Source organism: Entelurus aequoreus, linkage group LG19 (genome assembly GCF_033978785.1).
Source record: "Entelurus aequoreus isolate RoL-2023_Sb linkage group LG19, RoL_Eaeq_v1.1, whole genome shotgun sequence".
Lineage (NCBI taxonomy): Eukaryota > Metazoa > Chordata > Actinopteri > Syngnathiformes > Syngnathidae > Entelurus > Entelurus aequoreus.
In genome coordinates this window covers 37,902,089-37,929,440 of record NC_084749.1, presented here as the reverse complement: position 1 = coordinate 37,929,440, position 27,352 = coordinate 37,902,089, and the positions used below count along the sequence as shown (strand labels likewise).

Genomic DNA, 27,352 nt, shown 5'->3' with positions numbered 1-27,352 from the left:
TGACAGTAAAGCTAGCTATTGTTGTTGTGTAGTTTGTTATGTTGGTTTGATTATATATATATATATATATATATATATATATATATATATATATATATATATATATATATATATATATATATATATATATATATATATATATATATATATATATATATACATACACATACACACATTATAGGCAATGTGTGCATTTTTTTAATTTTTAAATTAGGGAATTTTGTCGAGGCTCGAACCAATTGTTCAAGTTTACATTGTTTCTTATGCGAATCACGTTTACAAACCAATTAAGTCGTAAATCGAGGTTCCACTGTACTGGTACACACACCCCTGGTGACCGCAGAGAGAACTTGAATACGCCACAGAGGGATGCCCGAACCGGGATTTCCTGACATGCTAACATGTCAAAATTCATTTTTTACATGAACATAGACTCAATGTCAAAACACATAATACAGTAGCTACAGTATGACAGTATCTTGTGGAGCTTGCATATTTTGATACTGGTAATTATTCTTGTGTGCGGCTATTGTCAACTTAACTGCCTTGAAAGGGACTTGAATTTTTCCGTATTCATCGTGGCTCACTTAAAAGGGAACTGCATATTTTTGGGGAATTTTGCCTATAATTCACAATCCTTATGAGAGACAAGAACACATATGCATTTTTAATGCATTCTAACTCGTAAATAAACGTAAATAAAAGTCAATTGGAGCCATGACGCACATGACGGCGCGTCGTCGCCAAGTCGTGACATTGCTGGTAAAACGGCCAGAGGCGCAGATTAGGTAACACACACAAAAACAGCGTGGACATAGAAAACGAAGAATGGACGCACTTTGGATTAAAAACTAATGATAAAGTTAAAGCTATAAACACGGAAGTGCTGCTCTGCAAGATGTGCTTAGCTCTTGCGCTTGTTAGCCGTTAGGTAGCTAGCGACTAATAATCAATCCGCAGTCGGTAGTGTTTTAGCTACTTCTAAATTACTAATCCTTGTCTTCATGGCGACACATAAACTACATTTTTTACAAGTATCATTCCCGCAGGACCAGGAATAGCCAAACATGCTTCACTACACACCGTAAAAGGATACAATAGCTAACCGCTAACAGCAAGCTAGCGCTCATGAATGTAAACAAAAGACATGGGTGGGTCTCATACTTGCCAACCCTCCCGATTTTCCCGGGAGACTGCCGAATTTCAGTGTCCCTCCCGAAAATCTTCCGGGGCAACCATTCTCCCCAATTTCTCCCGATTTCCACCCGGACAAAAACATTGGGGGCGTGCCTTAAAGGCACTGCCTTTAGCGTCCTTTCTCACCTGAAAAGGAGACTATTATATGTCTCTGTTATCCATAGGTTTATCTATAACCCATAAAGTAGGCAGGCACGGAGCTATTTCTCAGCGTGTGTTTATTCCAGCCGGCACGTTAATACACTGACACACAGCATCCGGATTCCCATCATGCATTGCTTCAAAACTACGGCAAGGAGTAATGTCCAAAAACATAACAGAGACGAAGCAGAAGAACGAAGAAGAGACATGGCGACGACGAGTGAGAAGAAGAAGTACGCTTGCAAGTTCCAAAATGATTGGAAAAAATAATTTCAGTTCATCCAGGACAGCTTGAAAGGGAAGGGGTATGCTGCCTGCACATTTTGTAGATCAGACTTCTCCATTGAACACAGTGGCCGAACGGATATACTCATTCATGAACGGATTATTTGTAAATATATATATATATATATATATATATATATATATATATATATATATATATATATATATATATATATATATATATATATATATATATATATATATATATATATATATAAGAGATACTTGAAAATATATACACCCTCCGCCACCCCCTATATCACACCCCCATCTCCCGAATTCGGAGGTCTCAGGGTTGGCAAGTATGAAATATTACATGTTATTATAAATGTGCCTGTTACAATATTACATACCGTATTTTTCAGACTATAAGGCACACTTAATATCCTTCCATTCTCTCAAAAATGGATAGTGCGCCTTAAAACCTGGTGCGCCTAATGTACGGAACAATTCAGTTTGTGCTTACCCACCTCAAAGCTATTATATTTGGTACATGGTGTAATGATAAGTGTGACCAGTAGATGGCAGTCACACATAAGAGATACGCCAGTAAACAACAACATAACTTTAAATGTTCTATTGGGAATGTAGAACATTACACACGGCGCTCAAAAATCTGTCAAAATGTTTTAATACGACTTCGTTAAGCTATGAAGCCGCACCGCTTGATGGATTTTCGGCAAGTTAAACATACAATTATTATTATGTTGTGTGTATAAGGACTGCAAAATGGCACCTATTACCAGACATTTTCTGGCGTTTTGTTTCGCAATATTATGCAAAATCAACTTTTCTTACCTTCTGGTACCTGTTAATGTGTATTTGGGATCTGCATAAGTCCTTAAAATTTGCGCGTGTCCGCCATTGTAGTCTGTGTCGTACGTAATACGTAGTCGATAAGCTTTTTCTTTATCTCTATCTTCTTGTTATGTGGCATTCATCTTCCGCTGTTGCCATTTCTAATATAAAGTAGTGTAAAGTTCTTACTTATATCTGTCAGTAGACTAGCTATCACAGCACTAAAAACTGTAGTGGGTTTTGAAGGATATATATATATTTTCATTATATCCATATTTTGTTTTACTTCCATAGTCATATTACAAATAGCTAATGTTCCATATTGTACTCTTTTGCTTTCAAATCATCTAATGACAAAGTGCTCGCACTTGGGCCGGCCTTGAAGTAGAAGGCAGAGAGGAGGAATTCCTCCTTCCTGTGCTTCCCAGGCCGACTCAAGATAAGAGACACAATGAGCATGTGTTTGAGGTGAGACAAGTGAGGGCGGGGGGAGATATTGAAGAGGAGAGTGTTTTACGGGAAGTTTTCAGATCAACTTCGGCTCCGCATTTATATGTGTTGTTCGAGGCTGGTCTCTATTCTCAAATATTTGAAAATAAATTTCAAAATACCTATCCTGCCCTTGGTGGTACTTTTGAGTTCAGTTTATATGTCATCTAAGGAACTTGGGACTGACCAGCGTTTTACATCCCACTTGGAGGAACATCTGGTCAAACGCAACAATTTGGGGGCTTCGTCCGAGATGACACGCTGACAATTGGACCTTCTCTTGCAATCTTCCGGACAGACTCACATGGCCAAAACATAATTCAAGGTAAGCAGAACCTTTCTTTTTAGATAAAATCTGCATTAGGAGTCTGCCCAGAAGTCTATAAGTCAAACACAGAATTGTACCCCAGACACAGAGTGGTGATTTTGATATATTGATTGCATTTTGATTGATTGATTGCATTTTGATAGATTGATTACATTTTGATAGATTGGTTGCATTTTGCCGTAGCCACCATTGCATAAAAGTTGTGAATACCATTCACGTCATTGTGTCAAGATTACCGTGACGGGCTGCTTCACTGAAGAGTAAGCAAATAGTCGGGTGTGGCTCGCCCTGGGTGTTTGGTCTTCCCTAAAAAGAGTAACGGGATGGCTGCCCATCATATGGTACAGTAAATACTCCCTGGTTGTGAGTTCCCTGTTGACATTTGTATGTGCACACAAACTAAGGATGGGTTGGAGGCCTTTTGTAAAGTACAATAAATACTTCCTGTTTGCGAGTTCCCTGCGGCATTAACGTGTGCGCTAAAATTAAGGATCGTACGGGAGGAGGCCCTTCTGTACCATATGATAAATTCCACGGCTGGAGGCCATTTGTAATAAATACAATAAAGATTCCCTGGTTGTGAGGTCCCGGCGACACTTTAGTGTGCGCAAAAATTAAGGAAAAATAGACACAATGGACAAGGAGTGTGACAGACAAGAATGTGATGACGGCTGGGGAAAATGTGATGAATCATTACTGTTTAATAATCAATTGAATGCACTGTTTTCGACAATGGAATTAGCAGGTAGAGTTTAAAAAGAAAAAAAAAAAAAGAAAAAAAAAAGAGAACGTTCCTTGAAAGGGTTAAGAGGGAGTTTACAATACTCGAAAAGTTGTGAACTCAAACGTCTGGTAAAATAAAAAATAAAATAAAAAAGTAACTGGAAGTTTTATGGTAAAGTGAAACGCAGAGAGAGTGTGTGTGTGTGTGTGCGTAGGGCCGTAGGCACTTGCTTGTGTGTGTGTGAGTGCTTACACGTGCGTGTGTGTGTGTGTGTGTGCTGGATGCGCATGCTCACGTGTGTGTGTGTGTGTGTGCGCTGGTGAAAATGGAACAGGCAGGTCGAGAGAAAAAGGAGCAGGGTTGGTGCTCGAGAATTTAAGAGTTTGGCGTATGATAAAAGTAAACGGGGATTACGTGGAAAAACGAAATGCAGCAAAAGAACAGATGATTAATGAGACAAATATGACAGAATGGATTGATTGGTCTTTTGCCTGCCGCGCATGCGCAAGACAATTCAAACGACCCGCCCAGACTTTGACTAAGCCACCGCCCTATGACGTAAAGCCGGAGGCGTCTTTTTACCCACTTTTGACAGTCACAGGAGGAGCCCTGGTGGTCGAAACAGAAACAAAGCTCTCTGGTCCACCCCCTACTCCTGTGACAAATGAGGGCGGTGCTAAACACCCTCTCTAAGATTGAACCCTCCTCCAAAACTAACGCTGTCTCCTGAGTGTAAATCACCTCTGGTGCCTAAGCCCCAAAATAACAGCCACCCAGCGGAAAACCTCCCGAATATGCCTAATCTTACTAGACAGCAGATAATGCATGAGTCAACGCAAAACTCCTCACTTTACACGCCAGACCATTTTGTTGCCATAAACAAATGCCCTTCCCCAGTAGATGACAGCCTCTCACGTGCACATCAGACATTCTTGAACAACACACAACAGAGCCAGACTTTGTGGTCTCCTGTAACTGTTAATGGCTCAATGGAAGGCTATATTGACCAACACCCACATGAACCACATGCATACAACACACGCTCAAAAAAGCTGGAGGGACACGCATATCCACTTTTTCCTGATAATAGCGGCAGATTTCAAAATAAGCCTTTTGCTGTGGCAGACATGCAAGCCATTGTTGACAAACTTCCACCTGTGTCTGAAGGTGGGAGTCTTTGGCTCAACACATTAGACAAGCTAAGAGCAGGATACACTCTCTCCGTAGCAAACTTTAGAGGCATTTTGTATCGTTGTGTTTCCACACAAGATGGCAAAAATACAGAACAACAAGCAGGATTAATGGCTGAATCTTCGACCTCACCGATAACACCATACGTTACAAACATAGCTACTGCTATGCGCAGTCTCTTTCCTCAAGATGAGGATGATAAGGCTAATGACAGAGCAGCAAGGAAGCAACTCCTTAATTTACAGATCGCTGAAGATAAAAGGTCAAAAGAACTAATTAGTCAAAAATCAGCTAGGGTATATTCAGCACTGGGTGACCTTGCTTCTGAATTCCAACAGGTGGAGGAAAGAATCCTCAACAGACGTGCAACCAGACGGTTGGACTCGGGTGGTGGACAACACGGTGCTTCAAAGTCAATCCGGGGAAGAAACTGTTTTGCCTGTGACCAGCCTGGTCACTGGGCTCGAGAATGTCCGAATATTTCTGAACAGGAAAGGTCCCGGTTTGCCGGCAAACGAACATTATACCGGCGTGGCAAAGGACGCCCACAGCAGGAGCTCCAGCAGGAAATACAGACTGGCCCCCTGCTGGACATGAGTGTCGACGGAAAATGTTGTCAGTTTGTGATTGACACTGGCGCCACCCATTCGATTCTGAATGCAGAGGTACCAAAGAAACTGTGTGCTTCCTCTTTAAAGGTCGAAGGCTTCGATGGGGTCACAAGAAGGTTACCTGTCACCAAACCACTTTCGGTTCAGATTGCGGGACACACACTAAAGCACCCCTTCGTGATTGACCTGCACACACCCTGCCAAATTGGTAATGACCTCCTTTACAGACTGTACCCTGACATTCAAAATCGCACAGAAGGAACCTTCCTGGTGTTACCTGACGGCTCAACCACCAAGCTGCGACACCACTACCAAGGCTCCTCCCTGAGCTCATACCACAGCCTGAAAAAACAGGAATGGCTGACATCCAACTGCTCTAGCAGTGAAAACCCTGGCTGGCTGAGATGCTTCTGTGGTTTTGCCACCCGACTCGCCATATGTTATGATCACCAGTTAGACACTCATACCAGGAGACCTTTGACTCCTTTTTATATTTATATATGTTGGAACTCAAGGTGTGGCTGCTCATGTTGACCTATCTTTGAAACAACTAGCATGGTATAAGATGGACACAATTGATGTCCCACATTGTTCACTTGCTCTCTGTCTCGCCTACAAAACCAAAGAACTTAGGTGCAATGATAAGACACGGCGTAGCTGCCAAACATTACACCGACACCCAAATACCACATTTTAAATTGTTTAGGTTTAGCACATAGTTGTGTTAAACACATAACTATGGGCTGCACTTTAGACACCTGTAGGCTACGAGGAGCTAGCAGCTACACAACAGCTGAGCTAAAACGACACATTACACATTTAAACATATCAAATAATTATAGTTGCTCATTACATACACAAAGTTGCCATGGCAGAAGTCTGATAGAAAGTATTCAGTAACAAACGTGTCCACATCATTCGACTTTCTACAACATGAGCTTGACTTAATGAATTATTGGGGGCACCAGGTGTGGTAAAATTTCAAAATACTATTGCTAAAGCATCCGCCATAAGGGTAGTATTTTTCTTGTATTTGTGACAATATAAATATGAGCATATGTTGTTACTTTCACCATATTGAATAAGTTACATAAAAGTTAGGGTTTAGTTGAGTTTGAGTTATTTGTGATATCGCTAAGGGGTCCCCTACCCTAACAACACCCCCCAGTGGACCACAGAGGCTAAAGAGACTTTCATTGACCTCAAACATGACCTGTCCTCCACTACTTGACTATTAGCTGACCTTTTTCTTAGATGTTTCTGAAAGTGATAGTATTACTAACACAGTCCTTTTTTCAGAAACAGAAGGGGGTGAGTGAGGGTGGATACAGACTCCTTGGAACAAAATCGACAATCATCCGACTCTGACACATTCCATAGTTTTAACATTTTTCCCGTGGGTAAGAAGTTATAACTAATTTTAATTTGAAAATAACGATTTTATACATTGATAGTCGTTTAGTAGATCAAATTTAGAATATGGAGGAGGTGAGGGTGAACCAGGTATAGTCTTTGATTTCACTGATATGATCAATACGGTACAAGGGAAAAGGTACGTACTGACTTGTGTTGACAATCACAGTGGTTGGCCGGAAGCAACAACAACCTCAAAAGAGGATGCAATATCAGTAATTAAATGACTTGTGAATGACCTAGTAACCCGACATGGTTTCCCCAAAAAGATTAGGTCAGACGACGGCAACCATTTAAAAAAAAAATACTCACTTAGCCTTGGTCGAAAAGGCTTTCGGACTAGAACACAGGTTTGGGGTACCATCCTGAGTCCCAAGGTAAGGTTGAAAGGATGGACCAGAACATTAAAAACTAATTGGCTAAAATCTGTGCACAGACCAAATTGAATTGGATTGACATGTTGCAATTAGCGTTAATGATCATTCGAAGGTCCGTGAATAAAACTGTTTTACCGCCCTTTGAGTTTTTCACCCTATGAGCTGCATACAGGTCAGCCCAGGACCAGCAGCCCCCCATGGAAGGAGGACTCAGCGTAAAACCAAAATGGTATTTTACACAAAAAATTGCAGAATTTGTGTGCCAGTTCTTCTGTACAGATACGAGGATGACAGCCCGCCACTCCAGATTCCCTTTCGCCCGCTGAGAGGGTCAAGATCTAGGTCATCAAACGCAAGTGGACGGAGCCCAGGTGGACTGGTCCCTTCAAGGTCGTGGAACGGACGTCTCACGCCCTTCGACTAGCTAGTAAAGGGGACACCTGGTACCATCTCTCCCTCTGCACTCCTGCTGAAGAACCTGACGGATCACCAGCGGAGGTCATTGCTGACATCGCCACAACATCTGCCCCACTCGACCCCCTAGCGGTGCCTTTTGAGCCTGAGGCATCTGAAGAAGAACGGGAGCAGAAAACGACTCATTTTTAGTGTGTGTGTTAACGAGGTAACACACATAAGGGGTGATTGTGCTAGTAACCTCTCCCCCTCTAGGTCATAGAAGAGCGAGGCTTTAATTACACACACATAATCCTGCAGCCCAGAAGACGACGCTGAGAGAGAGATTTTCTACCTATATTACTCTTTTCAACTTCTATATTGTATATCCTTATTTGAGACCAGCCTTTATACTCGAAGTTATCCAATTTCTCTTGCTTGTTTTCAGCACAACTATCTGTGTCGTTACATTAAGTGAAAAGTTTGATGTTTATCCCCGTTTCGTTACCTGAATTACTCTGATTTTGATAGACAAAAGGCAGGATGTTACACCCAGTAGTATTCCCTGACGGACTGGTACTTGGGCGTGTTCTACTGTCTTTGTGTCTCAGTTCTTCCTTCCCGACGAAAGTGACTGACAAGTGTCTTAGAACATACAGCGGACTTTAAATACACTGGGTCAAAGTGGATAGCAAGACTTATTTTTTGACCTGTGCAGTGTGATTAATTACGGGGGACACAATAGCTATTACCGTGGTAATAACCTCTATATTTGTAATGACTCAACCCTGAACCATTGGTGTCGGATGCAGACAACATACTCTGGTAAGTGGTGCCCATCGTCCCTTTTATGTTGTTTTGGGGGTTGACCTGACTGATACAGACTCTAAAGGAATTATTAAAATTAATGTCCTTGAGAGGGCGTTAACTACCTCTACACCCTCTGTAGCACCTAAAGTACCACCCCACCTCGGTGGTGTTTCAAAGGCTCTCACATCTGTGCGTGCTAATGACATCACCACCGAAGGCCTGGTAACTTTTACCTTAGGAGCGGGTGCAGGCAACCTATGGCTCAGGTGGATGACTAGCGTGGCTAAGAGCCAAAACCTGGGTGACTGTGTTGCTTGTTCCGCTGGATGTCCCTTTCCCCACACTTATCCCGCCCCTTATAAGTTGACTGACACAAATGGCTCAAACTGTCTTATCTCCTTGTTTTCTGAACCCACGCCACCAGGGTGCGATTTGTTTGCTAGTGTGCCCTCCTGTTGACAATTCCACCCGACTTCTTCCATTTGTGGCCCAAAAGCTGAATTACACGTGTTTTCAATTCAAAGGACCCTCTTCGTCCCCCAACAATTTGGGTGACATTAACCCTTCCTGGTGCACCACACTGATAGATGGCTCAAGGATAGGCCCTTGGGCACGAGCTGACTTATTCTGGTATTGTGGGGAGCACAGATTGTACATTAGAATCCCAACGTTATCCGTAGGGCTTTGTGCTATGGTTAGACTGGTGACCCCACTCACCCTAGTGGGTACCACATTAACTCCCCTTGCAACTCCCGTCTCAGCGGCCTCTCTAACTCCCCGCCGCCGCCGCCGCCATATTTTATCTCGGAGGAGTGTAACGGGCTCCTTTGATTTGACGATAAATCCTGATGGTGTTTACTTTGATGCAATAGGCCAACCTAGGGGGGTCCTCTCACAACGTAAATTGTGGTATGAATCCTGTGCAGGTTTCGAAAACCTTCCTATCATTGGTGCTATTTTCCCTGTGACTGCTACTAAAAATGTAGAAGGCATTAACTATGTTTTTTATAATCTGTTGAGACTGACCAACCTGACTCGTGACGCCGTTGAGGGACTTGCTGAACAACTTGCCCCGACCTCCCTCATGGCCATCCAGAACCGCATAGCCCTTGACCGCATCCTAGCCAAGGAAGAAGGTGTGTGTGCAATGTTTGGTGACCAATGCTGTACCTTCAGTCCTAACAACACTTCCCCCGACGGCTCAGTTCAAAGGGCCTTAGAGGGCCTCCAGGCCCTGTCTAAGGAACTTGCTGAAGTTTCAGGGGTATCTGACCCCTTCAAAGATTGGCTCCAAAGCACATTTGGCAGGTGGACTGACCTAATTAAGTCTTTCCTGGTCTCCATTGGAGTTTTTTGGCCATCACATTCTCATGCGGTTGCTTTATCCCCCCTTGTGCTAAGTGTCACTGAAGGGGGTCTAGCAAAGTGGTAACTTTAAGACTTTCGAGAATTGTTGGCTTCCTTCCCTGACCATGACGACATTGCCGTAGACTCCCTCCATCTATCTCCCATGTAGCTAAGCTGTTGTTTTATTGCTAGCTTGCTCAAAAATTAAAAAAAAACAGCACCTACTTTAATGTGGGGCGTGCTTTAGAAGTGTTGTACTAGAGGTAAAGATCTTTTTAAAAGATCTGAAGGGGGAATTGAAGGATATATATATATTTTCATTATATCCATATTTTGTTTTACTTCCATAGTCATATTACAAATAGCTAATGTTCCATATTGTACTCTTTTGCTTTCAAATCATCTAATGACAAAGTGCTCGCACTTGGGCCGGCCTTGAAGTAGAAGGCAGAGAGGAGGAATTCCTCCTTCCTGTGCTTCCCAGGCCGACTCAAGATAAGAGACACAATGAGCATGTGTTTGAGGTGAGACAAGTGAGGGCGGGGGGAGATATTGAAGAGGAGAGTGTTTTACGGGAAGTTTTCAGATCAACTTGGGCTCCGCATTTATATGTGTTGTTCGAGGCTGGTCTCTATTCTCAAATATTTGAAAATAAATTACAAAATACCTATCCTGTCCTTGGTGGTACTTTTGAGTTCAGTTTATATGTCATCTAAGGAACTTGGGACTGACCAGCGTTTTACATCCCACTTGGAGGAACATCTGGTCAAACGCAACAGTTTCCATAAATCACCCAAGGAACTTTAGTTATTAGAGAGTTCCGGTCGGACGGTTTTTCACGGTACACATTTCCGGCGTTTGTGTTGCACTAGTGAGCCACGGATGAGGAGATGCTGCTTCGTTACTGATTGAGGTAAAGTCTGAATGTCATTCAAACATTTAGCTCCATCTTTTGACACTTCTTCCACTCCCGTCCTTGCACGCTACACCGCTACAACAAAGATGACGGAGAGAAGACGCTGTCGAAGGTGAGCCACGCAAATAAGACCGCCCACAAAACGGCGCATCCTGAAGAAACGCTTAGAAAGCTACTTGAAAATGGTCTGTAACACATAATCTATACAATATTTTACCAAAGAACCACCATTACATGTTATGTAGACCACAAGGAAGTGTTTTAAATAAATTAAAAAATCCTAATACGACCCCTTTGATACGCCCTATAATCCGGTGCGCCTTTTGTATGAAAAAAAGACCTGAATAGACCCGCTCATCGGCAGTGCGCCTTATAATCCGGTGTGCCCTATGGTCCGAAAAATACTGTATATAATTACAGCGAGTAAATAAAACCTTGATGGAAGTGTTGGGATGTTTTTTAAGCGCTTTATAGGCAGAATAGAGCGACTCCCATAGGCTCCTTTGTAAGCGTACATTTGCTAACATTTATCGACTAGAGTGCTTCAAAAAATAAAAACGTATGTGTACTTGCTTCAAATAAAAATTGTGAATGATAGGCCAAATTCCCCAAAAAGTGCAGTTCCCCTTTAAGTAAACGTAAACAGAGGAAATGTTACATAATTACTGCTGTTTGGCATATCTGTTTTGGGAATGTAATTTAACATTTCAGTGTGAACATTTTTTCATTTTTAAGTTAGGGACTTACCATGCAGGCCTGGGTAATGGAGTAAGAAAGCAAAACAAGTAAAACACAAACGACTGTTCGGATCTGGATGGTGAGGCAGCCTGGTTGGCACTGACACCACAAAGAAAGACACAAAGAAAAGTAGGTAAGAAAAAGGTTTGAGGATTGAGATAAAAAAAACCTAATTACATAGTTGTATCAAATCTATTAAGAAACTATTCTTGAGGGAAATGTAGAGTGTTGGCTTACTATATTTTCAGAAACTTGATTTAGTGCAATATTTGAAGATTATTTTAAGCAGTATGAGGGATAATAAGCATGCACACACCCACACGCAAATGTGCGCGCACACACACACATTCTTGTATTTGTTACCTTCTTGAGACCTCCAAAAAATGCCTACCTCTTTAGGACCACCCTTTCTAGATATATAAAGGTTGTATTTACAACATTAATTATATATATATATATATATATATATATATATATATATATATATATATATATATATATATATATATATATATATATATATATATATATATATATATATATATATATACTATGCAAATATTAAAAAGGTAAGCTTTTAGTTATTTTTTTAATTTTTTGTTTGTAATTGGTTTTTAATCTTCATTATTTACTTCAAGTTACTACAGTATTTCTCTATATAATTATTTATTTAATTTGTTTTATTAATTTTGGCCAAAGGGGGCGCATTTCAATTTCTTACACCCACTTGTTATTTCATATGTTGGCCAAAGGGGGAGCACTTCAATTTCTTACACCCACTTGTTACTTCACATGTTGGCTAGAGGGGGAACACTTAAATTTTTTTATACACACTTGTTATTTCATATGTTGGCCAGAGGGGGAGCACTTTTAAAACTGACACACAGTCAATTCGAAAAATCCCTCCTTTTTGGGACCACCCTAATTTTGATAGATTTCACCACCAGGGGTGCAAACGAGATCTCTTATTTTTTGTTTTTTGTAATGTGCTTAAGGCCGATGACAAAGGAGTCACGGACCACAGATGGCCCCTGTGCCGCTTTTTGGGCAACCCAGCTGTAGAACCTAACTGTCAATGGCCACTATAGTCTTAGTACCGTAGTGTATTTGCTCATCCTACATTCACATATGGGATGCGGGTTGTCTTACGTCAGCACCGGAAGTCGTAAAAAAAAAAGTTTTTTGGGGGATGAATAGGGAAGTCCTCCTTTAGCTGCTGTCTTGTTTTATCATATATTGCTGCCTTTGCACCTGTGAATGTTTACATTTGTATGCACATTAAATCAACAAAAAAAATGTTCACGGACTCTAGTATTTGGCTCTATATTAGATGCAATGGTTTTCCGTATTGGGACAATGATTTCGGTCCTAACTTGTTCACCGGTCCCGTATGGAAGGTACTTTTCCTTGTTGATGTCTCAAGAAGGTTGGAAATACAAGAACACACACACACACACACATTCTTGTATTTGTTACCTTCTTGAGATGAAAAATGCCTACCTCTATAGGACCACCCTTCCTACAAAAATAAAGATTTGTATTTACAACATTAATAATATATACATACAATGCAAATATATAAAAGGTAAGACTAGTTATTATTATTTTTTGGAATTGTTTTTTAATCTTTATTATTTAGACTAGACTAGACTAGACTAGACTAGTCTAAAGACTTCCTTTTTATTGTCATTCAAATTTGAACTTTACAGCACAGATAAGAACGACATTTCGTTACATAAGCTCATGGTAGTGCAGGATTAAAAAAAGCAATAAGGTGCATATATAAATAAATGAATATATATCAATAATATATACATATATATATGAAATACATTATTATATATAAATATATATAAATAAATAAATAGATTACTATACAGATAAATATATTGCACTTTCTCACATGCGTCAACGTTTATGGATGTATGTTATATTGTCTTTTTTATTCCAGCGAGTTAATCCATTTTGGGGGGAGCTGAGGGGATAATTTAATTATGATGCGTTCACGAGTCTTACGGCCTGAGGGAAGACGCTGTTACAGAACCTGGAGGTTCTGCTTCGGAGGCTGCGGAACCTCTTTCTAGAGTCCAGCAGTGAAAACAGTCCTTGGTGGGGGTGGGAGGAGTCTTTGCAGATTTACATCAAGTTTTTACAGTATGTCTCTATATACATTTTTTTTTTTTTTTTTTAAATACATTTTGGCCAAAGGGGGCGCATTTCAATTTCTTACACCCACTTTGGGCAACCCAGCTGTAAAAGCTAACTGTTAATTGGCCACTATAGTCTTAGTACTGTAGTGTATTTGTTCATCCTACAGTCACATATGGTTGTCTTATTTGAGCACCGGAAGTTGTAAAATCAGCTGTTCACCTGGCGGGTTTTTTGGGGGATGAATAGGGAAGTCCTTCTTCAGCTGCTGTCTTGTTTTATCATATATTGCTGCCTTTGCACCTGTCAATGTTTACTTTTGTATGCACATTAAATCAACCAAAAAATACTGACTTTGGAGCAATGTTCTCGGACTCTAGTATTTGGCTCGCTAATAGATGCAATGGTTTTCGTATAGGGACCATGATTTCGGTCCTAACTTGTTCACCGGTCCTCATATGGAAGGTACTTTTCCTTGTCGATGTCTCAAGTAGGGTAGAAATACAAGATCACACACACACACACACACACACACACACACACACACACACACACACACACACACACACACACACACACACACACAAACGCGGACACAGAAATTATTGTATTTAATACTTTCTTGAGACAAAATGCTTACCTCTATAGGACCACCATATTTACACACACATGTTATTTCATATGTTGACCAGAGGGGGAGCACTTTTAAAACCGACACAGTCAATTTGAAAAATCGTTCCTTTTTGGGACCACCCTAATTTTGATAGATTTTACCACCAGGGGTGCAAATGAGACATTCTTTATCAGATGCAATGGTTTTCCGTATTGGGACCATAATTTCAGTCCTAACTAGTTCACTCGGTCCTCATATTGAAGGTACTTTTCCTTGTTGATGTCTCAAGAAGGGTAGAAATACAAGAACACAGAGCCGGCCCAAGGAATAAGCGAACTAAGCGGCTGCTTGGGGACCCCCTAGAGTCCATGCATATTTATAATGTTTTCATACTAGTTCACTGATGTCCACACTACGGTGGAGTCTTTGGTGCGGCCGGCGAGTCATCACAAGTTCAACAAGAAGCAACCCCGTGTAGTGTTTTTATCTAAATTCATACTTCCGCAAAATTATTTGGTATGATATTGGAAGGATTTTACCGCCCTCAAGAGAAGATCAATGTAATTTTTAGTTAACACTCACAAGTATATTTTTGAATTTATTTTGGCACAGCATTAATTTATATAACCCAATCAAAACAACTTTGCCTACTCATGGTGTAAATTAACAATAACCAACAAAAAAAGTCAACACACGGTCGCACATAACACACATCCTGCTCATTGAACTTTGTGGACATTATAGAACATGTATACATAATTTAAAATTACACATTATAGGGAATGTACGGAGCCCCTAAGGGACATGGGGGATTTTTTTTTTTTAAATAATTTTTATTTTAATTTTATTTTTTTCAGACATGTATCTCGTGCGCACGAGAAAATAAACTTTTTATTGAAAAAACATAAAAATAAAAGTTTCTCGTGTGCACACGATAGTTTCTCGTGCGCACAAGATAGTTTCTCGTGCGCACTAGATACATGTCTGGAAAAAAATATATATATATATATTATAAAAAAAAAAAATTCCCCCATGTCCCTTTAGGAGCTCCGTAGGAATGAGTGGTAATATGTGCAAAACTCTCTTCACACTTCCCCATATTTGACGCAGTTTAGCTGCTTGATATTTCTGATTGATTACAACACTTTAAGGAGGTTGCCAGGGAAGTCAACAAGGTAGGAGTCAAACTTTCACATATTCTTAATATTCAACGTTTTATCGTTTGTACTTCATCTTGCATTGTCGTCACTGTGTGTGTTTGTGTGTGTGTGTGTGTGTGTAACTAATAGTTGAAGTTACAGTATGTCTTGTTGTTCAGTCTGTTATTGCTTGCATTATCCAATGCAGACTGAAGAGTTAATTTGGTATAAAAGAATGTTGCCAAAAAAGTGTCGTAATTTGTGTATTTGTCTATGGGTGTGTGTGGGGGTGGGAGGGTGGGGGGGGGGGGGGGAGTGTGTGTGTGTGCAGCCATGTAACAGCATATTGGCGATTACCCTCTAAACAGGGCTTATCACAGTTTGTGCTGTATTCCTACATGTTTGGCAAACTTACCTCTTTAATTTGGTATGAAATGAATATGCAGACTTAATGCATTGCCATCACAGAACATTCGATAAAATTCAAAGAACGTAATATGTAACGTTTCGGGAGCCGAAAGAATGCTTGCCCTTTGCACCAATATGGAACCAAAAAACAACCCAAAAGGCCCATTGATATAAAGTTAATTGCCCCAAAAGGCTAACGTAATTACAAAATTCCGGGAACCAAAATGGATGGCTGGGTTATTTGTAAAACCAGCTGTGTAAACGTGATCACAAATGACTTTGAGACAGCACCCATAGTTGTAATAAATAATATTTAAAAAAACAACTGAAGTTATTGTAGTGATTTCCATACCACATGTTTTACATTATACACCTACATTTACATTTAAACCGTTTTTGTTACCTTGTTTCTAGTAACTCGGTTCATTAATATTATTTAAGTGTTTGTTTTTGTTGCAATTGAATTTGTTACTTTTGTAGATGTCTGAGTGATGCTATTGTTGAACTTGATTGTTTTCTTGCACTCCAAATTATTTTTGCACATTGCTGTTGCAAGTTTTTCTTACCAAAAATAATAAATCAAATGAGAATCTGTTACGTGCGGGGGGGTCGCAGCTTGCTGCAAGGTTCGTTCCCCCGGGATGCAAACGGACCACTCCGGACAGGACGTGCAGGTAGGAGCATGATTTATTCTTGAAAAAAATCAAAGAGGTACAAAAAAACAGAAAACAAGTCGACGGAACAACGTGCCGATCGCACTCGAAGCTAAGACTACCACTTAGCATAGACTAAAGACGAGCAATACTCACGTAACATGAAGCAAACAAAGAAGCCAGGACGACTGACCGGCAAAGGCAGGCTTAAATAATGCCTCTGATTAGTGCTCGGGGAACAGGTGAGCGTCCCGAACACCAATCAGAGGCAGGTGAAAATTATAAGCAACCATGGCAACTAAAACAAACTCAAGGGTGCATAAAACAGGAACTGAGGGAGTCCAAAACTAACCGAAAATACCAAAACAGGATACGGGCCACGGATCATGACAAGAATCAGCTTTATTGGCCAGGTATTTTTAACATTTGGACTGTGCTCTCTCGATAGAATGTAAACATTAAATAACAGCAATTAGTTAAAAATAAAAACATGTAATTTAAGACTGATATGTACAAGACTGATGACACTTTACTGTAAATACAAAGCTTTATCACTTGGAATGTTCAACCTCAGGCCACTCTTGTAGCTGAATGTTCTACATTTTGCAATTAGGAACCATATGTGGCAGCCTGGACATCATTCATTCGTTGGTATTATTTGTGTTATTATTGCATTGGCATTACCATATTTTCCGGACTATAAGGCGCACATAAAATCATTTTTTCCCCTTTAAAAATCGACAGTGCGCCTTATAACCCGGTGCGCCTAATGCACGGAAATATTCTGGTTTTGCTTACCGACCTCGAAGCAATTTTATTTGGTACATGGTGTAATGATGAGTGTGACCAGTAGATGGTAGTCAAACATAAGAGGTAAGTGTAGGCTGCATAATGATGTCAATATGACTAAAGTAAACAACACCAACATTTTATATGTTCCATTGAAAATACAGAACATTACACACGGCGCTCAAAAATCTATCAAAATGTATAGTACAACTTTGATAAGCTATAAAGCCGCACCGCCTGATGGATTGGCGGTGCATTAAACATACAAGGATTATTATCTGGCGTTTTTGTTTCGCAATATTATGCAAAATCAACTTTTCTTACCTTCTGGTACCTGCTGATCTGTATTTGGGATCTGCATAATTCCTGAAAAACTGTGCGCGTCCGCCTTTGTCGTCCGTAGTCGATAAGCTTCTCCTTTTTCTCTATCTTCTTGTTATGGGACATTCATCATCCGCGGTTGCCATTTCTAATATAAAGTAGTGTAAAGTTTTTACTTATATCTGTCAGTAAACTCGCCATGAAAGCACTAAAACATACCGATATAGTGAGTTTGTATAATCCACCCAAGGAATTGTATTTATTTGAGAGTTCCGGTCGGACGGATTTTCATGGGACACAATTCTGGTGTTGTAGTTGCACTAGTGGGCCACGGATGAGGAGATGCTGCTCCGTTATTGATATAAGTAAAGTCTGAATGTCATTAAAACAGTTAGCTCCATCTTTTGACACTTCTTCCACTCCCGTCCTTGCACGCTACACCGCTACAACAAAGATGACAGGGAGAAGATGCTGCCGAAGGTGAGCCACGTAAATAAGACCGCCTACAAAACGGTGCATCCGGAAGCGACTGTCAGAAAGCGGCTTAAAGATTCATTTCAGTTTCAGTTTATTTCGAACATGCATACGATACAATGTAATGCATTACACATTTCAAGTTGTTTCATTACAGCACAAGCAGAGCTTATTTAATTCTACCCCTTTTCATACCATAGCAATTTTATCCAATTTCCTTGTTTTCTGTAACAGAACAGTGAACAAATAAATAATAAAAAAAATATATACCGTAGTAAGCAAACAAATGTTAAATACATAAATAAGAAAAAAAAAAAAAAAAGGGTTCAAGATGTTCATCATAATTCTTGTTCTGTGTACTTTGTAAACACTTGTAGTTTGAACAGTCTCTTAAACTGAATAATATTGGTGCCTTGTTTGATTTATTTGGTTAATCCATTCCATATTCTAATTCCACATACAGATATGCTAAAGGTTTTAAAGGCCTACTGAAATGAATTTGTTTTATTTAAACGGGGATAGCAGATCCATTCTATGTGTCATACTTGATCATTTCACGATATTGCCATATTTTTTCTGAAAGGATTTAGTAGAGAACAACGACGATAAAGGTCGCAACTTTTGGTCGCTGATAAAAAAAAGCCTTGCCTATACCGGAAGTAGCGTGACGTCACAGGAGGAAGGGCTCCTCACATTTTCCCATTGTTTACAATGCAGCGAGAGAGATTTGGACAGAGAAAGCGACGATTACCCCATTAATTTGAGCCAGGTTGAAAGATTCGTGGATGAGGAAAGTGAGAGTGAAGGACTACAGTGCAGTGCAGCACGTATCTTTTTTCGCTCTGACCGTAACTTAGGTACAAGGGTTCATTGGATTCCACACTCTCTCCTTTTTCTATTGTGGATCACGGATTTGTATTTTAAACCACCTCGGATACTATATCCTCTTGAAAATGAGAGTCGAGAACGCGAAATGGACATTCACAGTGACTTTTATCTCCACGACAATACATCGGCGAAGCTCTTTAGCTACTGAGCTAACGTGATAGCATCGGGCTCAAATGCAGATAGAAACAAAATAAATAAATCCCTCACTGGAAAGATACACAGAAGATCAACAATACTATTAAACCATGGACATGTAACTACACGTTTAATAATTTCCAGCTTGGCGAAGCTTAACAATGCTGTTGCTAACGACGCCATTGAAGCTAACTTAGCAACGGGACCTCACAGAGCTATGATAAAAACATTAGCGCTCCACCTACGCCAGCCAGCCCTCATCTGCTCATCAACACCCAGGCTCACCTGCGTTCCATCGAGCGATGGAAGGACGAAGGACTTCACCCGATCATCCGTGCGGTCGGCGGCTAGCGTCGGCTAGCGCGTCTGCTAACCAAGTCAAAGTCCTCCTGGTTGTGTTGCTACAGCCAACCGCTAATACACCGATCCCACCTACAACTTTCTTCTTTGCAATCTTAATTGTTCATTAAATAAATTGCAAAAGATTCACCAACACAGATGTCCAGAATACTGTGGAATTTTGAGATGAAAACAGAGCTTTTTTGTAATGGATTCAATGGGGTACCAATACTTCCGTTTCAACGATTGACGTCACGCGCATTCGTCATCATACATAGACGTTTTCAACCGGAAGTTTAGCGGGAAATTTAAAATTGCACTTTATAAGTTAACCCGGCCGTATTGGCATGTGTTGCAATGTTAAGATTTCATCATTGATATATAAACTATCAGACTGCGTGGTCGGTAGTAGTGGGTTTCAGTAGGCCTTTAATTGTTGTACGAGCATACACATGTTTTAACTTACATTTTCTTCTAGGGTTATATTTCTCCTCTTTTGTTGAGAAGAATGGTTGTACAAACGTACATTATTGGGTAGCAGGTTATAGTTTGCTTGATACATCATTTTAGCTGTTTGCAAATGCACCAAATTGTTACATTTCAATAATTGTGATTTAATAAATAAAGGGTTTGTATATCCTCTATATCCAACTTTATGTATTATTCTAATTGATCTTTTTTGTAACATACTTAGTGAATGAAGCGCACATTTGTAGTTGTTTCCCCATATTTCTGCACAATAACTCTGATATGGTAACACTAGCGAGCAGTAAAAAATATGAAGTGATTTTTGGTCTAGAACGGGGGTCGGCAACACGCGGCTCTAGAGCCGCATGCGGCTCTTTAGCGCCGCCCTAGTGGCTCTCTGGAGATTTTTCAAAAATGTATGAAGAATGGAAAAAGATGAGGGGGAAAAAATCTATTTTTTTGTTTTAATATGGTTTCTGTAGGAGGACAAACATGACACAAACCTCCCTAATTGTTATAAATCACACTGTTTGTATTAAACATGCTTCACTGATTCGAGTATTTGGCGAGCGCCGTTTTGTCCTACTAATTTTGGCGGTCCCTGAACTCACCGTATAGTTTGTTTACACGTATAACTTTCTCCGACTTTCTAGGACGTGTTTTATGCCACTTCTTTTTCTGTCTCATTTTGTCCACCACACTTTTAACGTTGTGCATGAGTGCACAAAGGTGAGTTTTGTTGATGTTATTGACTTGTGTGGAGTGCTAATCAGACATATTTGGTCACTGCATGACTGCAAGCTAATCGATGCTAACATGCTATTTAGGCTAGCGATATGTACATATTGCATCATTATGCCTCATTTGTAAGTATATTTGAGGTCATTTAGTTTCCTTTAAGTCCTCTTAATTAAATGTATATCTCATGACACATGTAATATGGCTTTTAATTTTTTGCGGCTCCAGCCAGATTTGTTTTTGTATTTTTGGTCCAATATGGCTCTTTCAACATTTTGGGTTGCCGACCCCTGGTCTAGAACATGTTTTGCTTTACTCATTATTGACGTGAAGATGATCTGTAAAACATAATCCATGCAACATTTTGACCAAAGAACCACCCTTACATGTTATGTAGACCACAAGGAAGTGTTTTCAATTTAGAAAAAAAAAATATATATATATATATATATATATATATGACTCCTTTAATGCACCCTATAATCTGGTGCGCCTTATATATAAAAAAAGATCCAAAATAGACCATTCATCGACAGTGCGCCTTATAATCCGGTGTGCCCTATGGTCCGGAAAATACGGTATTTATGTTCTTGGTAACACTTTAGTATGGAGGAACATATTCACCATTAATTAGTTGCTTATTAACATAGGGGTAGGGGTAGGGTTAGGTTTAGGGTTGGGGTTAGGGGTTGGGGTTAGTGGTGGGGGTTAGGGAAGACTCTTAGTTAATGGCTCACTGCTTGTATAATAAGGCCATGCAGAATAAGGGATTAATAAGTACTTAATAATGACTAATTAAGAAACAATATGTTACTAATTTGCATGTTATTAAGCAACTCATTAATGGTGAATAGGTGTACCTTAAAATAAAGTGTTACCATGTTCTTACTGGGCCACCACCATGTATTGATAAATTACATTTCATATGTAAAGACACGCCAGGCCAACAATAGGATAATGTGAACAACACTACCAGAGTCGCAATGAGTTTATAGTAACTAGGTGTGTGTACGATCAACAATCAATGTTATTGGCAGAAATAGAGGGCCTCAAAATCAAATTTTGCTTAGGGCCCCATGGAGACTTGGGCCGGCTCTGCACACACATACACACAGATTACTATTGTTGATAAAAGGGTGGGCCAACATGAAAGAGGTGGGGTCTTACCTGGACACTTGTAAGATGCAGGTACATGACGCCAGCCACGTGAAAACAAACACTCAACACCAACAGAAGAAGTACAAGTATCCCCCTGTGAGAGAAAGACAGATCTGACTGGGAATGATTGGATCAACACACCATGAAAAGAATGATCTGGTTAGAACTTTTTTTACGTACTGTGGGATCATTAACAGATAGATAAGGCCAAAAAATGCATCCAGGATCAGAGAGACCACCACTGCACAGATGAAATGATCGTCATCCACCTGGTTATACTAGGAAAAGGAAGGAAGGACACTTCAGTACTATACTTCGGCCTCGAAGACAGCAACAGGTGAGTAGATGGCCCAGGTGAGCCTTGTCATCTAATCACTTGTCGCCTTTATTAGCAGCAGCCGGAACGAGACACAGGGGTTTGGAGTTGGAGTGGGAGCCAGAGAGAGAGAGACACGGACTAAGGAAAATTCATTTTGCTGGAAAGCAAAAGCCGAGCACTATTTATGAAAATAAAACAGTGTTGTACCCTGAAATCCGGGCTCTCGTGGCAGTGTGTGGTGGTCCGAGGAACCCACTAGAGGGCAACCTCTACACATACATATTTTGTTTGGAAACAATGCTTTATTATGTTTATAGATTTTGCATGCAAGGTCAACAAAAGTTTACGGTGAGGTTGGCATGTTGTGTAAATTGTAAATAAAAACTGAATACAATGATTTGCAAATCCTTTTCAACTTACATTCAATCGGATGGACTGCAAAGACAAGATACTTAATGTTTGAACTGAGAAACTTTTTTTTTTTTTGCAAATAATCATTAACTTAGAATTTAATGGCAGCAAAACATTGCAAAAAAGTTGGCACAGGGCATTTTTACCACTGCGTTACATGGCCTTTCCTTTTAACAACACTCAGTAAATGTTTGAAAACTGAGGAGACCAATTTTTGAAGCTTTTCAGGTGGAATTCTTTCCCATTCTTGCTTGATGTACAGCTTAAGTTGTTCAACAGTCCGGGGGTCTCCGTTGTGGTATTTTAGGCTTCATAATGCATCACACATTTTCAATGGGCGACAGGTCTGGACTACAGGCAGGCCAGTCTAGTACCCGCACTCTTTTACTACGAAGCCACGCTGTTGTAACACGTGGCTTGGCATTGTTTTGCTGAAATAAGCAGGGGCGTCCATGATCACGTTGCTTGGTTGGCAACATATGTTGCTCCAAAACCTGTATGTACCTTTCAGCATTAATGGTGCCTTCACAGATGTGTAAGTTACTCATGCCTTGGGCACTAATACACCCCCATACCATCACAGATGCTGGCTTTTCAACGTTGCGCCTATAACAGTCCGGATGGTTCTTTTCCTCTTTGTTGACACAACGTCCACAGTTTCCAAAAACAATTTGAAATGTGGACTCGTCAGACCACAGAACATTTTTCCACTTTGCATCAGATTTAGATGAGCTCGGGCCAAGATGGGTGTTGTTGATAAATGGCTTTCGTTTTGCATAGTAGAGTTTTAACTTTCACTTACAGATGTAACGACAAACTGTAGTTACTGACAGTGGTTTTCTGAAGTGTTCCTGAGCCCATGTGGTGATATCCTTTACACACTGATGTCACTTTTTGATGCAGTACTGCCTGAGGCATAGAAGGTCACGGGCATTCAATGTTGGTTTTCAGCCTTGCCGCTTACGTGCAGTGATTTCCCCAGATTTTCTGAACTTTTTGATGATATTACAGACCGTAGATGGTGAAATCCCTAAATTCCTTGCAATAGCTCGTTGAGAAAAGTTGTTCTTAAACTGTTCGACAATTTGCTCACGCATTTGTTCACAAAGTGGTGACCCTCGCCCCATCCTTGTTTGTGAATGACTGAGCATTTCATGGAAGCTGCTTTTATACCCAATCATGGCACCCACCTGTTCCCAATTAGCCTGTTCACCTGTGGGATGTTCCAAATAAGTGTTTGATGAGCATTCCTCAACTTTCTCAGTCTTTTTTGCCACTTGTGCCGGCTTTTTTAAAACATGTTGCAGGCATCAAATTCCAAAATGAGCTTATATTTGCAAAAAATAACAACGTTTTCCAGTTCCAACATTAATTATCTTGTCTTTGCAGTCTATTCAATTGAATATAGGTTGAAAAGGATTTGCAAATCATTGTATTCTGTTTTTATTTACGATTTACACAACGTGCCAACTTCACTGGTTTTGGGGTTTGTAGATGCACTGCACAACCATGGCCATTACTATTATTGTGGGAACCGAGATAATATCCACCGTATTTTTGTAAGGGACTAGAAAAAGATGATATGACTGCAAATAGGCTTTGTGTGGGACGTCACAATGCGGTTTATCCTCCTCTCTTAATATACAATCTTTGGTCATGCACAGCTGAACTCGCTACAACTCCAGACAACATCGTAACACAATGAAGTCCACTTTTGCTTTGAACATCATCCGATTAGCTTTGCTATCTGTGAGGGGGTGGCGTTTTGTGTGAAGAAGCACATGTCAAATGTAAATTACTGAATGACAAGAGGTTTCGTATGAAATTTTACCCAAACGTATTCTTGGACACGTTATGCTCTGTCATTGATTAGAATATTAAGAGAGATTCCTCCCCACACGTCCTGTGTCCCTCATGGCGTGCATGACTATGACATGAACTCCAAAGCAATATGTTGTGAATTCAAACCCAAGTCGGATTTGAAGTGAAATACATTTTTTAAACTTATGCTTTAATGATGTTAAAATTCTTTAATGTGCTTAACACTAGAGATGTCCGATAATGGCTTTTTTGCCGATATCCGATATTGTCCAACTCTTAATTACCGATTCTGATATCAACCGATGCCGATATATACAGTCGTGGAATTAACACATTATTATGCCTAATTTTGTTGTGATGCCCCGCTGGATGCATTAAACAATGTAATGAGGTTTTCCAAAATAAATCAACTCAAGTTATGGAAAAAAATGCCAACATGGCACTGCCATATTTATTATTGAAGTTACAAAGTGCATTATTTTTTTTAACATGCCTCAAAACAGCAGCTTAGAATTTGGGACATGCTCTCCCTGAGATGGCATGAGAAGGTTGAGGTGGGCGGGGGGCGGGGTTGAGGTGGGGGGTAGAGGGTAGCGGGGGATGTATATTGTAGCGTACCGGAATAGTTAGTGCTGCAAGGGGTTCTGGATATTTGTTCTGTTGTGTTTATGTTGTGTTACGGTGCGGATGTTCACCCAAAATGTGTTTGTCATTCTTGTTTGGTGTGGGTTCACAGTGTGGCGCATATTTGTAACAGTTTTAAAGTTGTTTACACGGCCACCATCAGTGTGACCTGTATGGCTGTTGACCAAGTACGTTTGCATTCACTTGTGTGAAAAGCCATAGATATTATGTGATTGGGCCGGCACGCAAAGGCAGTGCCTTTAAGGTTTATTGGCGCTCTGTACATCTCCCTTTGTCCGTGTACCACTCCGTACAGCGGCGTTTTAAAAAGTCCTAAATTGTACTTTTTGAAACCGACACCGATCATTTCCGATATTACATTTTAAAGCATTTATTGGCCGATAATATCGGCAGTCCGATATTATCGGACATCTCTACTTAACACCCTAAAGTCAGCACAGTAATTGAAAAAGGGGATTGTTCATTTTGTTGCTCAAGGTAATATTATTTATATGGTGCTGGGATACCCATGATTTCAGCCTTTCAAAGCTCCTCTTGGACTACCATTTTTTGACCTTGGTATTTGTCAAAACCAAATTACGGCCCTTTGCACGACTGCTTCTAAAATGCCCATAAAAAGAAGTACATGTCTCCTGTTTGTTTGAAAACATAGCAATACATCACATGATAACATTAAAGGCCTACTGAAATGAATTTTTTTTATTTAAACGGGAATAGCAGATCCATTCTATGTGTCATACTTGACCATTTCGCGATATTGCCATATTTTTGCTGAAAGGATTTAGTAGAGAAAATCGACGATAAAGTTCGCAACTTTTGCTCGCTGATAAAAAAAAGCCTTGCCTGTACCGGAAGTAGCGTGACGTCACAGGAGCTAGTATTCCTCACAATTCCCCGTTGTTTACAATGGAGCAAGAGAGATTCTGAGCGACAAAGCGACGATTACTTGAGCGAGGATGAAAGATTTGTGGATGAGGAACGTTAGAGTGAATGACTAGAGAGGCAGTGAAGGACGTATCTTTTTTCGCTCTGACCGTAACTTAGGTACAAGCTGGCTCATTGGATTCCACACTCTCTCCTTTTTCTATTGTGGATCACGGATTTGTATTTTAAACCACCTCAGATGCTATATCCTCTTGAAAATGAGAGTCGAGAACGTGAAATGGACATTCACAGTGACTTTTATCTCCACGACAATACATCGGTGAAACACTTAGCTACTGAGCTAACGTGATAGCATCGTTCTCAAATGCAGATAGAAACAAAATACATAAATCCCTGACTGGAAGGATAGACAGAAGATCAACAATACTATTAAACCATGGACATGTAACTACACGGTTAATAATTCTCAGCCTGGCAAAGCTTAACAATGCTTTTACTAACGACGCTGAAGCTAACTTAGCAACTTAGCAACCGGACCTCACAGAGCTATGATAAAAACATTAGCGCTCCACCTACGCCAGCCAGCCCTCATCTGCTCATCAACACCCGTGCTCACCTGCGTTCCAGCGATCGACGGCGCGACGAAGGACTTCACCCGATCATCCGTGCGGTTGGCGGCTAGCATCGGCTAGGCGTCTGCTATCCAAGTAAGTAGTCCTTGTTGTGTTGCTACAGCCAGCCGCTAATACACCGATCCCACCTACAACGTTCTTCTTTGCAGCCTCCATTGTTCATTAAACAAATTGCAAAAGATTCACCAACACAGATGTCCAGAATACTGTGGAATTATGAGATGAAAACAGAGCTGTTTTGTATTGTATTCAACGGGCTCCGAATACTTCCGTTGCCGTCGTGACGTCACACGCATACGTCATATCCAAAGGAGTTTTTCAACCGGAAGTTTAGCGGGAAATTTAAAATTGCACTTTATAAGTTAACCCGGCTGTATTGGCATGTGTTGCAATGTTACGATTTCATCATTGATATATAAACTATCAGACTGCGTGGTCGGTAGTAGTGGCTTTCAGTAGGCCTTTAATGTACAGTAATTGAGTGTCTCCTTGGGGATGCCCCGTATAGTACACGCAAAATCCTCATTTAAACAAAGTCTGCACCACTTTACAATTGCACCGGCAGTGTTAGTAAATAGCCTGCAACACACCCACTAATAGTGCACAACAT

At 40.4% G+C, this 27,352-nt stretch overlaps 1 protein-coding gene across 1 annotated transcript in view; it reads right to left on the bottom strand.

The window, feature by feature from the left end:
• adcy1a (adenylate cyclase 1a) overlaps positions 1-27,352 on the bottom strand; it is a 272,153-nt gene that overhangs the window by 61,983 nt on the left and 182,818 nt on the right. Inside the window, exons 10-12 of the mRNA XM_062028481.1 lie at positions 22,210-22,307; positions 22,039-22,123; positions 11,768-11,857 (exon numbers count right to left, since the gene is read on the bottom strand). Of these exons, the coding sequence (XP_061884465.1) occupies positions 11,768-11,857; positions 22,039-22,123; positions 22,210-22,307 (273 nt within the window). The remainder of the gene's footprint in view (positions 1-11,767; positions 11,858-22,038; positions 22,124-22,209; positions 22,308-27,352) is intronic.